Below are 18908 nucleotides of genomic sequence, written 5' to 3' on the forward strand. Positions count from 1 at the left end.
CTTGGTGGTGTGCTGGTCTCCTCGGTGCTGAGCCAATGCCATGCCAGGAATACTCAAGGCCTTATAATAAATGTAAGGAAGACCATCTCTTCACTGTTCTTCTGTGCTTTCCTGGGCCAAAACAAAACTACAGAAGTATTCAGTTTTTCCTGGAACAATTTGTGCCAAATAAACATGTAATTTTTTTTTGCGGGGGGGCAGTAAGGAGTGGGATGTTCAGCACACACTATAATAAAAAAATAGTTCTGCCTTCAATGTGAATCTTAGATGTTAATAGAAATCAAGGAAGGGCGTATGTGTATAACTTACATACATACATTAAAAAAATCAGAAAAACTTCAGGTGCAGCCAACCTATCTTAGTAGGGGGAAAATCTTAATCATTTTTTCTACTGTAGTGACTACCTTAATAAAGAGGGGTCACCTTTACTGGTAATCTCTGCATAATCTGGATCCTTAACCACAGGTGCAGCAAAAATTAATTGTAATTTGAACAGTTAAGTTAATTAATAATTAAATAAATAATTTAATCACAGTTTGTTGGTTGGTTTGTTTATTTGTTTTAAAAAGATGCATATTTTACTTCCAGGTAGAAAAATTATTCCTGGAGTTGTCTTCATAAGCCTTGGATTTCTAACTACTATTGTTGGCAACAATAAACCATACTCCTCTGACATCTTTCAGGAGAACAATTCCGCTGCTCAGGTAGTGTTTGTCAGGGAACTCTCTTAATTTCATGGAGGAATAGTCACAAAAGGGCTAATTAGGACATCTGCACTGATTTTCCAGTTTTTTTTTACCTACAGGCAAAACTGTCACTTTCATATTTAGTCTACTTCAGTAGTTTACAGATGGCAGAGGCTGAAAACTATGCTCAACTCTTCATTTAGCTAAAAAATCTACTTAATGAAATCCATGGGTTTGCATGAATAAATGCCACATCAAAAACCGCATTTTCAGAATAGAGTTTGAAGAAGTGACCCAATTCATCACACCCCCTGAAGCCTCACTGACTCCTGCCTCTCTCAGCAGGGTGCTTGCTCACCTGCTGGTGCAGCTGGCTGAATTTGCTGGCTGAGCAGAAAACCATGACCCCGGACACCTTGGGTACAGCTGTGACTGGGTCTGCAGTAGCAGGAGCTCTTGCAGGGCTCTGCCAGCCAAGGGCAGCCTCCCCCCACACATACAGAGGCTGAAGGACCTCTCCACTGATATTATTATTTCCATTCCACATCCCCTGCTTCCCCCAGTAACCTTGGAAAGAAGTTGCCAAGCCAGTGGGGCAGAGTGATGAGGGATTGGTGAACGTTGACTCTCACAGTCCATGTTTGTACCAGCAGTAAGGGAACCAGATACTTCTGACCATTTCATGAATCAGAGATGCAATATTCAGAACTGATTTCATTCCTGTGAAAAACTGCATTGACTTGTTTGTTCATCAAAAGTATGAAATTAGGATAAAAGGGTGGGGGGGGCGGGTTGGGGCATGGAATTTGCAGGCTTGGGCAAGGCTGGTAACCGCAAACAAAGATTGTGAAAGATCTTGTAGGACTTGCTGGAACTGATAACCCCAGAGGAAGGAGACCCATGACCCCCACTTGTGAAACCCATTGTTGCTGGAACTGATAACCGCAGCAGAAGGAGACCCATGACCCCCACTTGTGCTGGATAAAAAGGGACTGAAGAGAAGGAAGGTTGTCAGCTTTTAGCGGAACACTGATTCCCCAGCTGCATCCAGCGCTGTTTTCTTGCTATCGCTTGCTGTAATTAATAAAATTATTAATTGATCTTAAAAGGCTGAATCAAATTATTTGCCTCAATTTATAACAAATTTGGTGCCATGACTCGGATTGGAACACCCAGAGAGGAGGTCTCCTAAGGAGGCGCCCCACTGCCTTTGCTTTAACAGTGGCCTTACGGGGACACTCCTCCCCGGACTCCGACCGACAAACCTAAAATCTGATAGCAAGCAAAGAACTGCCAGTGACCCCCTTAAGCTTTGTGCACGAAGCCCCAGGCGAAGATACCTGATGGTGTAAGTATTTTCCAAAGGACCTGGTCTCTGGAGGAGGCCTGTTCTGGGAGAATGGGACCGCCTGGTCGGGGGTCGGGGATCCTGGAGTGTGACGGGTGTGATGTATGAGAGGGGAGCCAGCAGCTCAGACTCCCCACGCAAGTGCGGACCTCATAGTAGTGCGGTTCCCATATCCGGCGATGGACTGGGCCACGAATTGAGGGAAGCAAGTGTGTGTGTGAGAGAAGGCACTCCAGAAGATGGGTCAGAGGAAAAGCAAGCCTGCTGAACCCATGGGTGGGTGAATCCCTGTAAAACTTCCCCATATTTCAGAGGATAGTCCATTAGGCTTAATGATTAAATATTGGAATGCCTTTCCTTCTAGGAAGGGAAAAGATGAAGTAAAAATGGCTCATTACTGCATGGAAGTTTTGGGGGGGGGGGAAACAAATAAGAAGAGATGCAATCCATGTTAGGGATTTTGTTTTCTGCAGAAGAAAAGAGAATGATTAGGGAAACGGGCATGAGAATCTGGGATGATGAACATCAACAGGGACCATTAGCAGATATTAAATGGCCCCTATAGAATCCCCAGTGGAATAAACATCGTACCCATATGGGCGATTTGTGAAATATAATAATACAGGGAATAAGGAAGGCTGTCCCTCATGGACAGAATGTACAAAAGGTATTCAAGGAACAACAAAAGAGAGATGAAGATCTAACTGAGTGGTTGGAGAGGCTGAGAAAAGCCTTTCAGTTATATTCAGGAGTGGACCCTAACACTCCTGAAGGAGAGACACTGTTGAAAGTTCATTTTGTGGTAAACTCGTGGGTAGATATTTGAAAGAAGTTGGAAAATTTAGAAGGGTGGCAAGCAAGAGGGCTGGATGAGTTACTGTGGGAGGCTCAGAAGGTTTATGTTAGGAGGGAGGATTAGAACTACAAGAAGCAGTCTAAGATTATGTTAGCAGCTGTAAAGGAAGGACAGAAGCAATCTCCCCAAAGAAGGGGTGGTGGTCACCCAGGAGGTTTGAGGGGACCTGGTCGACAGGTGCATGAAGGAAGACAAGGTGGAGGAGATAGAATTGTTTGCTTTTACTGTGGGAAAAAGAGACATATGAAGCAGGAATGCTGACAAAGGATGGTTGATGAAGGGCAGTTTAAGGAAGATTTGGGGTGTCAGGGGCTCTATCTGCTGCGGACAAGAGAAAGAACAGAGCCCCTGGTAAAATTAAAAATAAGTCCCCAGCAGCAAGAATATGAGTTCCTTGTGGACTCAGGGGCAGAAAGATCGATCGTCCAGACCCTTCCCCAAGGGTGTAAGATTTCATCTGAAATAATACAGGTGATTAGAGCCAAAGTGGAACCCTTTAGAGTACCTATAATCAAGGATGTACTCTTAGAAAGTAACTCCAAATTAGGAATTGGGTTGTTTTTATTAGTAGCAGAAGCAGATTATAATTTACTGGGAAGGGATTTGATGATTGAATTGGGAATAGGGATAGAGATTAATAAGGGAGAACTAACAGTAAAATTGTGTCCTCTCCGGGCTGAGGATGAGAAAAAGATTAATCCAGAGGTTTGGTACACCCCTGATAGTGTAGGAAAATTAAATATTGAACCCTTTGAAGTAACTATTAGGAACCCAGAGATACCTGTCAGAATTAGGCAATATCCTATATCTAAGAAGGGGAGGCAAGGACTGAAATCAGAAATAAAAAGGCCTTAAAAAAAAAAAAAAGACTTTTAGAACCCTATATGTCCCCTTTTAATACCCCCATTTTACAATGGATCGAAAATTTTAGTAGAAAAGTTAAATTTTTATATGAAAAATTAACTAATGATGGATTATTGAAATGGAGCACCAATGATGAAGATCAATTAGAGATATTAAAAACTGAACTAGTCAATGCTCCAGTCCTTAGCATTCCAGATTTGAAGAGATCATTTTACTTATTTATTAATGTAAATGATGGAGTAGCATATAGTGTATTAGCTCAGGATTGGGCTGGAGAAAAAAAAAAAAAACCCAACAAAAAAAACCCACCACCACAAACTTACAGGTGATAGTGGCCACTGCTCTCCTGGTAGAGGAAGCTGGGAAGATAACCTTTAGAAGTGAGCTAAAAATCTTATCTCCCTATAACATTAATGGAATTTTGCAACAGAAGGCCAACAAATAGCTAACGGATGCCAGATTCCTAAAGTATAAAGGCATCCTAGTCTCCTCTCCTAAGTTAAGAAACAATGGGCCTGAAAAACCCAGCCCAGTTTTTTTTATATAAAGAACCAATTACAGAACTAACACATGATTACCTCCAACAGATAGAGGAACAAACAAAAATAAGGCCAGATCTTGAGGAAGAAAATCTAAAAGAAGGGGCTCAATTATATGTAGATAAGTTCTCTCAAGTTCTGAAAAAAAAAAAAAAAAAAAAAAAAAAAATCCAGGTATGCTATAATAGATGAGAAAACATTTAAGACAGTAGAATCTAGTACCCTTAGCCCCAGCTGGTCAACCCAAGCATGCAAATTATATGCTGTGCTTAAAGCTCTAAATTTATTGAAAGGAAAAAGTGGGACTATTTTTACTAATTCTAAATATGCCTATGAAGTAGTTCATACTTTTAGTAAAATATGAGAAGAAAGAAGACCACAAGAACTGCGATACAGATGGTCGAGAAAGAGTGGACACATGCCAGTCGAGTTAAAAGTCTGGCCACCACGGATGACCAGTGGAAAGTAGATAGCCAGCCTAGGAATTTGAAGGTTACCATTAAGAAAAATTGATGAACTCTGTGTGCATCATTTAAGTCGATCGCAAAGGAAAACAAAAAGGGATATAATTACCTACTTATTAGTAATTATTTAGTAGTTTATAATAAGGTAGATTATAATTATTATCCTTTCGTATGTGTTAGTAATTATTTAATGATTATTTGATAATTTGTAATAAAGTAGATTGTGATTGTTATCCTTTTAGGTGCTCTGCATGTAAAATTTGCCAAAAACGGTGGCAGGTCCATTGCTAAAGGGGGAGGCTGCCAACTGGGGTCTGAACAGAAATTGTGTTAAAATCAAGAAAATTGAAAAATCAGTAGATTTGTTTGGAGTCTGAAGACTGGTAAAAAAATATACACCAAAGGAGTGCATCAGGAAACTTTTGTTTCCATATTAACGAACCCACTCCATTTGTTGCCCAAATTCTAAAAAAGTGTTGTCAGAGGGAACTAAAGGGGGTCCCGTGTGACCCACCCCCGGTCAAAGTTTAAAATAGGGAACAGTACGAGGTTAGGCGGGAGCAGGAGAAAGGATGCCTAAGCAAATACCGCTGCTGCCAAGAAGCTAATTCACCTCGTGGCTTGAAGCACCTGAGTCGGCGAGCGAGGCAGAGGGGAAAAAGCCAGATCCCCCCCCAGATAGAATAATGCTAAAATGCTCCAACTATTGCCAACTGAGTACTAGGCTCCCCCAGACGACCGATCTGATTGCCTCTGAAACACCAGAAAGGCAACAAACCCAAGAGGGGAAAACAAGATATTATGCAATAAAAACAAGATCAGGACCCCACCTAAGATAAGTAGAAAATAATTTGTTCACTGTGATATGCTCGATTACCTTGGTTTGCATAAGAATGTACTAATGTGTCTTTGAAATGCTTATTTGCTTACAAGGTGATAAGGAGGTTGAGATTAGAGTCCTGGGTGTGTATATCTGGTCTGCTTGCTGTATCTCAAAAGAAGAGACTTAGAAGCTATCACAACGACCAGACTCAGACTACATCTGGAGAGTCATGCCTGCAAGGAGAAGGGGGGGGATAAAAGGAAGGTTGGGACAGAACATTTTTGCGCGCCGTTGGTGGAGCAGGAGACTCCCCGGCCGGCCAGCGCTGTGCTTTGCCTGCCTTACTCGCTTGCTATTTTCAATAAAATTGCTTTATTGGATTAAGACACTTCAAATTGCCGTGTCACAATTTATAACAATTTGGTGCCGTGACTCGGATGGAGAAGTAGATCAGTCGCTACGGGACGATCGGGAGGCGCCCCGCCCTTATGGCGGCCCGGCTGCCCCAGGCTTTCTGATCACTCTCCACCGACTAACCTAAATTGAGTAACGGGCAAAGGACAACCGGTTACCCCTGTAATCTTTGTGCACGAAGAACCAGCGAAGACGCAGGACGCGTGAGTATAGGCCAGTTTCCCGCTCGGTTTGGGGTGGTTTTCCCGGAGTGCTGTGTGTGAGAGGTCTCGTGGAGACCAAGTGAGTGCGGACTCTGTATTAGTGCGTTTTCCATTCCCCGCGAGGGGCTGGGCCACGAACCAGGGGAGCACGTGTGTGAGAAATTGAGTGCACTCCGGAAGATGGGACAGAGGAAAAGCAAGCCCTCTGGTCCCATGGGAGAGGGGACCCATGCTAAACTTCCCCAGATTCCCAAGCCCCTTGGGTTTGATGATAATTAATTGGGATGCTTTCCCATCTAGAAAAGGGAAAGACAAAGTTAAAATGATACATTATTGTATGGAAGTGTGCGGGAAGGGCCTAACCCTAATTCCCATGCAAGGAATGTAGAACAAAGGGAGAATCGGGAGCAGAGTTATATTTCTAGGGAAGGAAAAGGAAGAGGTCGTGAAATTGTCTGCTTCTACTATGGAAAGAAGGGACATATGAAGAGGGGATGCAAACAACGGATAGCGGATGAGAATGCCTTTAAGGAAGATTAGGGGTGTCAAGGGCTCTATTTGTTGGGGAAGAAACATCATAAGGAGCCCTTGGTAAAGCTTAAAGTGGGACCCCAACAACAAGAGATGGAATTTTTAGTAGATACCGGGGCTGAAAGATCCACGGTGCAAGCCTTGCCGCTTGGATGTAAAAAGTCATCTGACACTGTACATGTAATTGGGGCAAAAGGAGAGCCCTTTGAGGTATCTGTTATCAAGGATGTGATGGTAGAAACTGATTCCAAATGTGGTATAAGTTCTTTACTACTGGTACCTGAAGCAGATTACAATTTATTAGGGAGAGATCTAATAATAGAATTGGGTATTAATTTAGAAGTTGTAAATAAAGAATTACAGATAAAGCTCTGCCCTTTAAGGGTGGAGGATGAAAAGAAAATTAATCCTGAGGTGTGGTATACCCCAGAAACTGTGGGGAAATTGCAGATTAAGCCTTTCTCAGTGGAAATGAGTGATTCTGGCAAACCCGTAAGAATAAAACAATACCCTATCCCTAGAGAGGGAAAATTAGGACTAAAACCTGAAATAGATAGGTTATTGGAAAAAGGGCTTTTAGAGCCCTGTATGTCTCCCTTCAATACTCCCATCCTGCCTGTAAAGAAGTCAGATGGGTCCTACAGATTGGTGCACGATTTAAGAGAAATAAATAAGAGGACTTTGGCCTGGTTTCCAGTAGTTGCAAATCCATAAAAAGATTTAAAGGTAATTGAATCCGGACCACTAAGTAACTCCTGGTCTGCACAAGCTTGTGAATTATATGCAGTACTCAGGGCTTTAAGGTTATTAAAAGGAAAAATTGGAACAATATACACAGACTCTAAATATGCATATGGGATAGTGCACACATTTGGAAAATTTGGGAAGAAAGGGGACTTATAAACTCACAGGGAAAAGATCTAATTCATCAAGAGCTAATTGTCCAAGTTTTAAATGCCTTAAGGGGCCCGGCTCAAATTGCTGTGGTCCACTTAAGGGGACACCAGAGAGGATTGGACTTTAGAAACAGGGGAAATAATTTAGCTGACCAAGAAGCCAAGAAAGCAGCCCTACGAACTCGGGGGGACATGGGGCAGAGCGACACTGTATCTGTGGACTCCCCCAAAGAAAAATGGCAAATATATAGTTTTACCACTCAAGAAAAGGAAAAATTACAAAAGATGGGAATTGAGGAGGGGTCTGAAGGGCAATGGAAGCTCCCAGATGGGAGAACTGTTTTACCTAAAAGCAAGGCCTCAGAAATTTTGCAAAGATTGCATGACCAGACTCATTGGGGAACTCAGGCATTAGTAGATCAATTTGCCACTAAATATATGAATATTGGAATCTATGATTTGGTTAAAAGAGTAGTGGGAGATTGTCTGATCTGTCAAAAAGTAAACAGAAAACATCTTAGAGAAAGGCCCATGGGAGGAAGGGAATTAGCTCACAGGCCTTTTGCCAAAATACAAATAGACTTCACTGAATTGCCTAAAGTGGGTAGATATAAATATTAATAGACTTCACTGAATTGCCTAAAGTGGGTAGATATAAATATTTGTTAGTAATAGTAGATCATCTCACCCATTTTGTAGAAGCTTACCCCACTACTCGGACTACTGCTCAGACAGTGGTCAGAATATTATTAGAAGAAATAATCCCTAGATATGGGATAGTAAAAACAATAGATTCTGATAGGGGACCCCACATGCCATATGATTTGGAGGAACCCCGAGACCACCCCCAGTTGAAGGACTATAAAATAACCTCATATATTATTGCCTTAATGAAACGTCGCAATGAACTTTGGGAAAAAGGAATCATTACGCAAAGACCCCCTTTAGATTTAAAAATACTTAAAATATACCCAGGAGACTATGTGTTAATAAAATCCTGGAAAGAATCTACACTAACCCCACAATGGGAAGGTCCTTATCTTGTGTTACACACTACAGAAACTGCAATTCGGACTGCAGAAAGAGGATGGACACATGCCAGTCGAGTAAAAGGACCAGTTAACAACACTGTGTGGCAAGTAACCAGTCCTCCCGGGAACCTGAACTTGAAGTTACAGAGAAACTAATGGACTCTTATCAGATTGAATACACATCAGACTTATATTACTTAGATAGTGGACTAATTAGTAATTCAAGTGTTAGAGTAAAGTGTAAAAATGAAAATTGTAATTGCTATCCTTTTGTATGCTATATCTGTAAGGTGTGTGGGGAACGGTGGTGGTCACATTGCAACAGAGGGTATCCTCCACGAGGAACTTGCAATTCCTGTTGGAACGTACAAAGAGAGATTACAGCTTGGGTACTGACATGTAAAGTGACTAGAGGGGAAATCCGATTAGAATCTAAAGAGTGGTGGGAAATTTTCTCAAAGGGCATTCACCCAGACTATTACTGCTACCATACAAACGAGCCGAGCCCATTTGTGGCAGAGATCATAGAAGGCCTTTGTAAGAAAGACCTAAAAGGGGTCAGTTGTACCGCACCAGAGGTAAAAGATCAGAATTGGCGTTCTTATTGCATGCGGCAAGGCACCAGAGGGCATAAATCCCCTCCTGAAGAATACTCTTGCTGCCGAGAAGATGGTACACCCTGTGGCTCGAAGCACCCGAGTCGACGGGTGAGGCAGAGGAGTAAACAGCTGTGGAGGAAGGAGCCCTCAGGATAGAATACGCAAGCAATATTTGCAGAACTACCCCGGGACTGGGAGTAACAAAGGCAGAAATAGTTTTTGGGCTCAAGGGTATTTTGGTGATAACCAGCTAATAGAGGGAAAGAAGTCACAAGGGTATAATTGTTGCAGTGTGAGAAACCAGACCCCACATGCCACTTGCTTACTGCTTGTGATTTTCCTTTGTATATCTTGTAATACTGCGTAAGTAACAACTCATGAACCTTTCAAGTGGACTTTAGGAAGATGGGAGGATTCACGAGTTATAAGGAGCAATACTACAGCTGTAGCTCCCACTTTCCAGTTACCTGTGGCATCCTTAAGTACTCATTGGGGTTCCCATTGGGTTTCATCGTTTTATATGTGTCCTGCTTCGAATCCTGGTAAAGGGTATTGCAATAGTCCTGGACAATATTACTGTGCATATTGGGGTTGTGAAACAATAGCTAGTACATGGGACCCCCCACTCCTGATCCATACATTAAGGTGGTCTAGAAGCCAGATGGTTGTATTCCTCCCGGCTACTAGACAGGTCATAAACCCCCAGAAAATATTTGCAGGAATATACAAATTACTGCATTAAGGCCAGAGGATAGTATATGGTTAATTAGAAAAACTTGGGGCGTTCGTTTATATTCGGCTGATTTTAGCAATTTTGGTAGCTTAATATTTATAAGGAAGGAAATTGTGCCCCCTGATCCTGAACCTGTAGGGCCAAACCCAGTGTTATTAGAAAAGGAGGTTGTTTTAGCCAACCAAACAAAAGAAAGGGATCAGACCCAGAATAAAATTCAGAATGAAAACACTTCAGGAGACAAACAGGAAAAAACCCAAGAGGGTAATATACTCTGGAAGGTTATGAAAGCGAGTTATGGTGTCCTAAATAGAACCAACCCAAAACTGACGGAAGACTGTTGGCTGTGCTATAATTTAAGACCCCCATTTTATGAAGCCATAGGGGTCACTGCAAAGCCCAGAAGAGTGAATGGAACTAATCCAAATCAGTGTTTGTAGAAAAAGGGTAAAGAGACAACACCGGGGCTTACCTTGGCTCAGGTAACAGGGAAAGGGAGATGCATAAGAAAAATCCCAACACAAAGAGAATACCTTTGTGGAGTAATAGAAACAGGTGAAAAGAAACCGGCTGACTGGCTATTGCCAGCAGCTAACACTAAGTGGGTATGTAACACTCTGGCTGTCACACCGTGCATCTCACTGAAACTGTTTAATCCAAGCCAAGACTACTGCATCCAGGTAACGATTATGCCCAGAATTACCTACCATACAAGTGATTACATATATGAACAACAAACTGTGCCAGAACACCATCTAATGAAAAGGGAACCCCTCACTGCCCTAACTATTGCAACTCTCCTTACCATCGGGGGAATAGGAGCTGGAACTGGGGTGGCATCCCTAGTAAATCAACAAAAGGAATTTAAAGCATTAAGAATTTCAGTAGATGAAGATCTGAGTAAAATTGAGCAGGCCATCGATGGATTAGTAAAATCATTAAGGTCCCTATCTAAAGTGGTGTTACAGAACAGAAGGGGTTTAGACTTGCTATTATTACAACAAGGGGGATTGTGTGTAGCCCTAAAGGAGGAATGCTGTGCATACGCTGATCATACTGGAGTTGTTACAGACACCATGGCAGAATTAAGGAGAAGATTAGAGCAGAGAAAGAGGGAAAGAGAGGCACAGCAAGGTTGGTATGAATCATGGTTCACTCAATCTCCTTGGTTAACTACCTTGTTATCCACCCTTGCAGGACCTCTGATACTGATAATATTGGGACTGACCTTTGGGCCATGCATCTTCAATAAGGCAATAAAAATAGTGAAAGGACGCTTAGAGGCAGCACATTTAATGCTCATTAGGGCAAAATATGAACCCATACACGATGTAGATGAGACCCTAATACTAAGTCACCAAGAGTTACAAAGATTCAGTGAACAAAATAAAGATGAACAAGAAAAAGGGGGGAATTAAGATAAGTAGAAAATAATTTGTTCACTGTGATATGCTCGATTACCTTGGTTTGCATAAGAATGTACTAATGTGTCTTTGAAATGCTTATTTGCTTACAAGGTGATAAGGAGGTTGAGATTAGAGTCCTGGGTGTGTATATCTGGTCTGCTTGCTGTATCTCAAAAGAAGAGACTTAGAAGCTATCACAACGACCAGACTCAGACTACATCTGGAGAGTCACGCCTGCAAGGAGAAGGGGGGGGATAAAAGGAAGGTTGGGACAGAACATTTTTGCGCGCCGTTGGTGGAGCAGGAGACTCCCCGGCCGGCCAGCGCTGTGCTTTGCCTGCCTTACTCGCTTGCTATTTTCAATAAAATTGCTTTATTGGATTAAGACACTTCAAATTGCCGTGTCACAATTTATAACACCACCCTTATTGGCAAATTATTAATATGTTAATGCTTTGTACTGTATACCAAAGAGAGTGTTCCCCAGCTTTGCACCAACCCTTTAAGTAGACAATAACTGGAGTAAATAGTAGAGTAATTCAGAGTCAGATAACATCCAGACCCCCTAGTTTTACCCATGGTTATGCAAACTAGCCCCTGTAGAGCCCTGTTTTAATAACGTAGAATTTTATATGTGTCCAGCATCAAACCCAGGGAAAGGGTATTGCAATTACCCTAGGGAGTATTTCTGTAGGTACTGAGAGTGCAAAACAATAGCCTCAAACTGGCAAACAGCAGGAGATAAAATTACAATAGTAAAAAGAAATTTGAAGGCAGCACACCTAATGCTGATCAAAGCCAAATATGAAACTCTCCCCAGAAATCCTGAAGTAAGAGAAACTTTAATTCTAGCCCACCAAGAAGTAAAACGATTTGATGAACAAAATGATAAAAGAGAAAATGGGCGAATGTGAAAAACTGTATTGACTTGTTTGTTCATCAAAAGTATGAAATTAGGATAAAAGGGTGGGGGGGGGGGGGTCGGGGCATGGAATTTGCAGGCTTGGGCAAGGCTGGTAACCGCAAACAAAGATTGTGAAAGATCTTGCAAGACTTGCTGGAACTGATAACCCCAGAGGAAGGAGGCCCATCACCCCCACTTGTGAAACCCATTGTTGCTGGAACTGATAACCGCAGCAGAAGGAGACCCATCACCCCCACTTGTGCTGGATAAAAAGGGACTAAAGAGAAGGAAGGTTGTCAGCTTTTGGCGGAACACTGATTCCCCAGCTGCATCCAGCGCTGTTTTCTTGCTATCACTTGCTGTAATTAATAAAATTATTAATTGATCTTAAAAGGCTGAATCAAATTATTTGCCTCAATTTATAACAATTCCAACATTAAGTATAAAATTTGGAACTGCATGAAGCTATTGAAAAGGAGCTTCAATGGTAAAAGACTGTTTTAAAAATTGCTTTCATACAGAATGAACACTTTTTCTGTGCACTGCCATCCTGCAAACTATTCTCCCCCAAGTTATATGCTCCCTAATGAACTTCTCAGTCTCAATTTAACAGCACGTTTTACATTGAAGAGGTCCTTAATTTAATGTGCAGTCAGAGGAGCATTGCAAAACAAGGCACTATAAATAGAAGGAAGAGGACAGCACCCAGCCCTACAGCCAACACCATTTAATCAGGGTTTGCAGTGCAGGCACATCTGGTTAAGTCTCACAGTGCACTTCAAACTACTATGTAGTTTTCATCAGTCTTTCTTGGAAAGATGATTCCATGATAGCATAACATAGTTTATTTATTGCCTTCAAGCTGCTTACTTATTCTAGAAACTGAATACCTTGTAGAATAATCACTAAAATTTTCCTTCCAAAGCACAGAACATATTTCTCTGCTCCCTGCCTGACTGGTCTGTGATGAAAAACAGATGGTATTTGTTCATTTGTCAAATTCAACTAAATATCCCTCTCTGCAAACAAACAAAACACTCTTCTGGAATGGCTTGGTTGATTGCTGTCATTAACACACCTCTCTAGGAAGTGGTAATTATCCAGCAATTGACTCACTGACCTCGTGCCCACAGCTACTCATTCCTTCTCCTCTTCACTATGCCTTAAATGCCGCCTTATCATCATTGCCTTGACTTAACCACTCCTGTCTCCCTCCTTGTGCTTTCCCTGTCTTCATGCACTCTCACCAGTAGAACTAGGAACTTCAAAAGGGCTGGAAAGATAAAAGACTCAGACTGTTCAACTATAGGACATTAAATATTTACATTATTTTCAAATTAAGTGCATAGTCTAGCACATCAAAGCTCAGAATAGTCCATGTAATTTTTTTAAAGGTAGCGACTTTAATATGGTGAAGACTTTGTTCTTTGCTTTTAAAAATAATAAAAAAAAAGAGGTAAGAAAAAAGAAGAAAGAGGAACAAAGAAAAGAGAAATAAATGAAAAAGGAAAAAGGGGAAAGCAGAAAAATGAAAGGGTAAAATAAAATAAAAAGGGCTATGCCTTTTTTAATGTTCAGCTCTTTATTAAAAAGATCAGCTGGGCAGGGGGTCTGACATGGCAATCACCCCCACTGTTGTAGTTTTTCCAGGTAGCAAAGAGTGAGGAGGCGTGCAGAATCTATTGCTGAAGTCCAGAAGCAGCTGTCGCCTCTCCTTTCCTTGTGGTAACACCAGGAAAAATCTTGTCTCTTTGTTCCTGATTTCCCCAGCCCACTCTAGTCTAATCTTCTGTAGGTTATGGTGACAGATCAAACGTCGATCGGGGGATTTGTTTTACTCTTCCTCAGCCAGCGTATTGTACCTGTCCAGCCCCTTCAGCTGTGTTTAGTTCTTCATTTAGGGGGTGTCCTTATGCCCTGAAACACGTGCCCATGGTTCCATGGGTTTCCCTATTTGCATCTCAGTCCTAGAATGGCAGCGTGGGTGGGGTGGGGGGGGGGGGGGGTAGGTGATCTTCCAGGTAGTTTAGAGAAAACAAACAGAGCAATTAGCTAATTAACATTTCAGTATTAGTACTCAGCTCAAGCCAGCAGTGTCCCAGTATTGCCATGGGAACCAGGAAGGCTCTTTTGTTCAATACAGTGAGTTAATAATTTTCTGTTCCTTCTATGATCATCAACAGGGAAATCGAGGGGAATGAAATCTAATGGACAAACTTTAGATTTTAAATTAATGCAACCTTCCTGGGAAAGAGCACTTAAGTAAAAAAAGAGACAAAATAACCCTAAACTCTTTCAGATAGTTATGTATGAGAAGTACTGAAGAAAAAGGATTTACCTATGCCTGGACATGCAGTTGCATTTATTTAATATGAGTAAGTGTAAGCTCGTGATTAAACACTTTTATGAATTTTAGCCAGTAAATTCAATTCTGCAGAATCCTGAGCACTCTTCCACTAGTATCAACATGTCCATGAAGTTTTCAAATAAAGCTTCCTATTTCCATCATTCTTCTAAACATCATACACATTTGTTCGCATCATATGCATAATGTTCAGAGTTAATGCTTTCTTAAACTGAAAATCTTTACTAATTTAAAGAGTCAATTTCTACTAATGCACTATTTCAAGAAAAGTCAATAAAAATACTATCTCAGCAACCACATGAGTTAATGCAGGTACATCTGAAGGTCTTGCAATACTCTCCTTTTATATCATCCATGTCTTTTATTAGGACACAACGTCAAGTTTAGTGTCAGGTGTAGGTAGCTGGGTGAGGAGGGAGGGAAGAGCAGCAATTCTCCATCCCCCTGACACCACCCAAGCCCCTTGGGGCACCAGCTGGGGTAGTTGGCAGGAAGGCAGCTGCTCCACCTTCCTGCCTTCTACCTGGTGGCTTCAAGAGGAGAAGCTGACATATCCATTGTGCAAACAAATTGTAATAAAAAACCCCAACAAATCACAGAACTGGTCAGTACAAACCAGCATTTTCTAGCAGATAATCAAGATGTGATTCACCTGAAGGAAGCCAGTCATTTGCATCTGATAATTGGCACTGGCTGGCTGAGTGGTCAGGGAAAGGAAGAGAAGGAGGAGGAAGAGGAGGATGACAAGAAAAGCATTTCTGTTCTAGTTCTGTTCTGTTCTAGTTCTTGTAAAATGCAGAACTGGGGTAGGTTAGCTCAACAGCACTTTCAAGGTGCCACTTTTCTCTGTCAGCTGCAAAAACCATGTTAAGGTGGCATGACCAGAGGAAGTTTCCTCTCATTGAAGCTGTAGTGAAATTATTTGATTGTGTACTTTGCTTTATTTGTTGTGATCAATGCAGTACAAATTTTCCTTTGACTCTTCCCTCTGCCTCACTACTTCTAAACACATTTGTATCAACAATAGTGTTGACACAGGCCTAATTACCAGTGACATACATTAAAAGCTGCAACCACAAAAGAAGCTTAGAAATGAAGAGCAGGCATTTCAAACTGAACCTGGCTATGAATGAACTTTGCAAAAAAACCCAACAAATCACATAAAAAACCCACACTGAAGAATTGCAGCCATGCAGGATGGTGTATTTAAAAGAAGTGTAGGTGTGGCATTTGGGGACAAGGTTTAGTGGTAGGCTTGGCAGTGCTGATTTAATGGTTGGTCTTAGAGGTATTTTCCAGCCTCAGTGATTCTTTGATGCTCTGTGTTCACAAGGCATCTCTGCACTCCAGAGGCTGAACAGCAGAACCCACCACATCCTGGAGTGCAGCAGAGCTTAGAGAGAAACTTCCTTGGAAGGGTTTCTTGGGGCAGATCTGATATTGGACAGCAAATATACAGAGCAAAACACAGGTTTTGCCTCTACACAGAAAGCACTTTTTTTCCCAAATGAATGTAGAAAAATGTGGTTACAATAAAGAAAAACAAGTAAACAAGGGCTATTAGTTCACAAATCACACCAAACAGCTCCCTCTTTAACCAACAGAACCAGGAAGAACAAGCCATGCATAACATTATTCGATGAACTAACAAGAGGAGTTCAGTGAGAAGAAGGAAAAGAAATACATCTATATACTCAAGGTAGTAATGCACAAATAGGCATAAAAGAGTTGACAAAAGTATTCTGAAGCCTTGTGCTTCCCTTTGTGGCATTTAAATAGCTAGATAAATAGCTAGCGATCACACAAATATCTCAAAAGTTAAAATTTCCATGACATTTTTACTACAGGCATTAGAAATATAAACTGTTAAGTACATAAAGATAACCTTTACACCTGACTATTGACTTTTAATTATGTAGTAAGTTTCATAAGCCGTAGTATACTATATCCCCTTTATACATTAAAATACTTCTATCAAAATATCAAATATTGTAAGGCACTCTGCTGTAAATAATTTTTTTGAAATGCAAGTGCAAAAAAATTCCTCAGCACAAAATCAGTCACATTTCTGACACTGCAGGGCTTCTTATCTTACTCATTTCTATATATTTCAATGATTTAACATAGCAATATTAGAATAGAATTCAGAGACAATCTTCATAGCACAGTACATTTTTATTTCCCAATAAAGATTCTTCATTTGTTGCATTCCCCAGGATTCTGCTGTCTGGCCACGACCTATTCTGTGACTTCTGAGTGGTTTTGTTTTCCCATAGCTAATTCACCACCATTTTTGTACTTTTCAGCAAAATAATCAGAGTCAAAGCTCACGGACAAATCTAGAGGACTCACATAAACATTTCCACTGTCTATTGTGACCTTGTGAATCCTTTGTTTGACTCCTTTTGATTGCCACTTTGGTGTTGGTGATGGCTCCAGAGGATTTATTCCTTCGTACAATCCTTCTCCTGTTTCCAAGGTAATTTTAAACTTATGCCAAGGACAAACAATACATGCTTGTCCATCAATATCCTGCAGGAAGAAGATGAAGAAAAGATAGCAAGTAATCCTCTGGGACAAAAGGTATGTTTGGTAATTTGGCTGTATGGCTGTCTGAGATTATATGTATATGACTGGTTTTTTTCCTATGTAATATTCAGATAAAAGCATTACAAAATTTCCTTTGGAGTTTTCACATGACTCTATACCTCTGCATTATTTTTATTTTGCTTACATACCTCTATTTCTCCAAGATATAAAGGGCCTCCTTCATCTGAAACACGGCAGAATACGATATTAATTTATGCAGCAGATTTTATGCTTAATTCTAACAACATGCAGATCATGCAGGCAAATATCTTACGGTAGCAGCGAGAATCCAGAGCATGAAATTTCCCCTCATGGTAGAAAACAACAATTTCTCTACCATTGATTTTGGCTGTTATTCTTTGGGACTTCTTTATGTCCTCTTCTTTGCCAATGAGTATAAGACAATCTGGCTCCATTTCAGCTCCTCGTGTGCTTGAGCTGTGTGAATCCACATCCTTAAAACACGTGGAAAAACAAATGATAAGGTCACTTGTAAAGAAATTCCCATTTATATTTCATGTGAGGAGAGGGAGAAAAGGTTTCAGCGAATGACTATCAACTTGCAGAGGTAGAAAAGTGCAAAAGCTTGGTTCAGTTAGTATGTTCAGTTAGTGTGTGCACTAACAGAACTGACAGGACAAAGAAAAACAGCTGCTGGAAACCAGATACCTCAAAGCTCAGGCAAGATAAACTCTCAATCACTATTTGTTTACACCTAATCCACTTTTGGTCCTCAAAATCCACATGAAACAAATATAAGGATGGCAAATGTAAAATACTATACAGTACAGGTATGCCACAGGTAACATTTACATGTAAATCCATTACTTTTACATAATATTATGGCTAGAAATATAAAGTTATTTAAATCAATAAAATATTATTCTGCAAAGGAAAGAAAACATTTTTTATTGAGAAGCTGTATTCAGCCTGACATTTCTAGCAAAGGTTCCTGCCTTTCCTTCCCTTCCTTTACATATTTCAAACATGTAACTGACTTTCCCTCTCACAAGAGAGAATATAAGCAGTTTTATGAAAGCAACCTTCCCATTAAATTTGCTTACAATTAGCTACTGTGTTCCAGTTCTTCCCGAATTCCCAATACAACCTTGCTTCCACAGAAAAATAAAGCTAAAACAGGTATTTATAAACACAGAAAGGGGAACCATGGGCAGGGGGAGGAGGGGGTATCTCTGGCTGCAGGGGGATGCACTGTACCTTTGGTCCATACCAGATTGCAATGGAGATGAGAAAGCAGATGAAGAAATGAAGGCTGAGGATGATGAGGTCCAGCATTACCTCCCTTCACGGTCTGTCACCACTGCCGTGCCTTATTCCTATATATCACTTGGTGCTTCTCAGACCCTCTTTAAGTACAAGCAGGAAGCAATGGGGCCAGGCCCTGGAGCACCCTATGACAGGACTTTACAGGTTCAATGCATCAGCAACAGCCTCTGCCAGGGCTGATAAGAGCCAGGGACATGCTGGGGCTGGCCTGATAAGAGAAGAGCAGAGCTTCCAATTCCCCCTGTTGCTGTCCTCACTGTGAGCCCAGTACTGCTGCCTGCTCCCAAAACCCTGCTCAGAGCCGCACATAGCCATGTGAGGATCCTGGCTATCCTCAAGATCAACAAATGCAAGTTTCCCCATAAGCCAC

At 41.2% G+C, this 18908-nt stretch overlaps 1 protein-coding gene across 1 annotated transcript; it reads right to left on the reverse strand.

Annotated features, from left to right (window-relative positions):
- Positions 1-15852: 15852 nt before the first annotated feature.
- Positions 15853-18652, reverse strand: RFESD (Rieske Fe-S domain containing). Its single transcript, XM_021546207.3, has 4 exons — positions 18470-18652; positions 17526-17706; positions 17401-17435; positions 15853-17194 (listed from the first exon to the last, which is right to left on the reverse strand). The coding sequence occupies exons 1-4, from the start codon at positions 18545-18547 to the stop codon at positions 16901-16903; spliced, it is 588 nt and encodes a 195-aa protein (XP_021401882.1). The 5' UTR covers positions 18548-18652; the 3' UTR covers positions 15853-16900.
- Between the last annotated feature and the right edge of the window lie 256 nt (positions 18653-18908).

This window comes from Lonchura striata, chromosome Z (genome assembly GCF_046129695.1).
Source record: "Lonchura striata isolate bLonStr1 chromosome Z, bLonStr1.mat, whole genome shotgun sequence".
Lineage (NCBI taxonomy): Eukaryota > Metazoa > Chordata > Aves > Passeriformes > Estrildidae > Lonchura > Lonchura striata.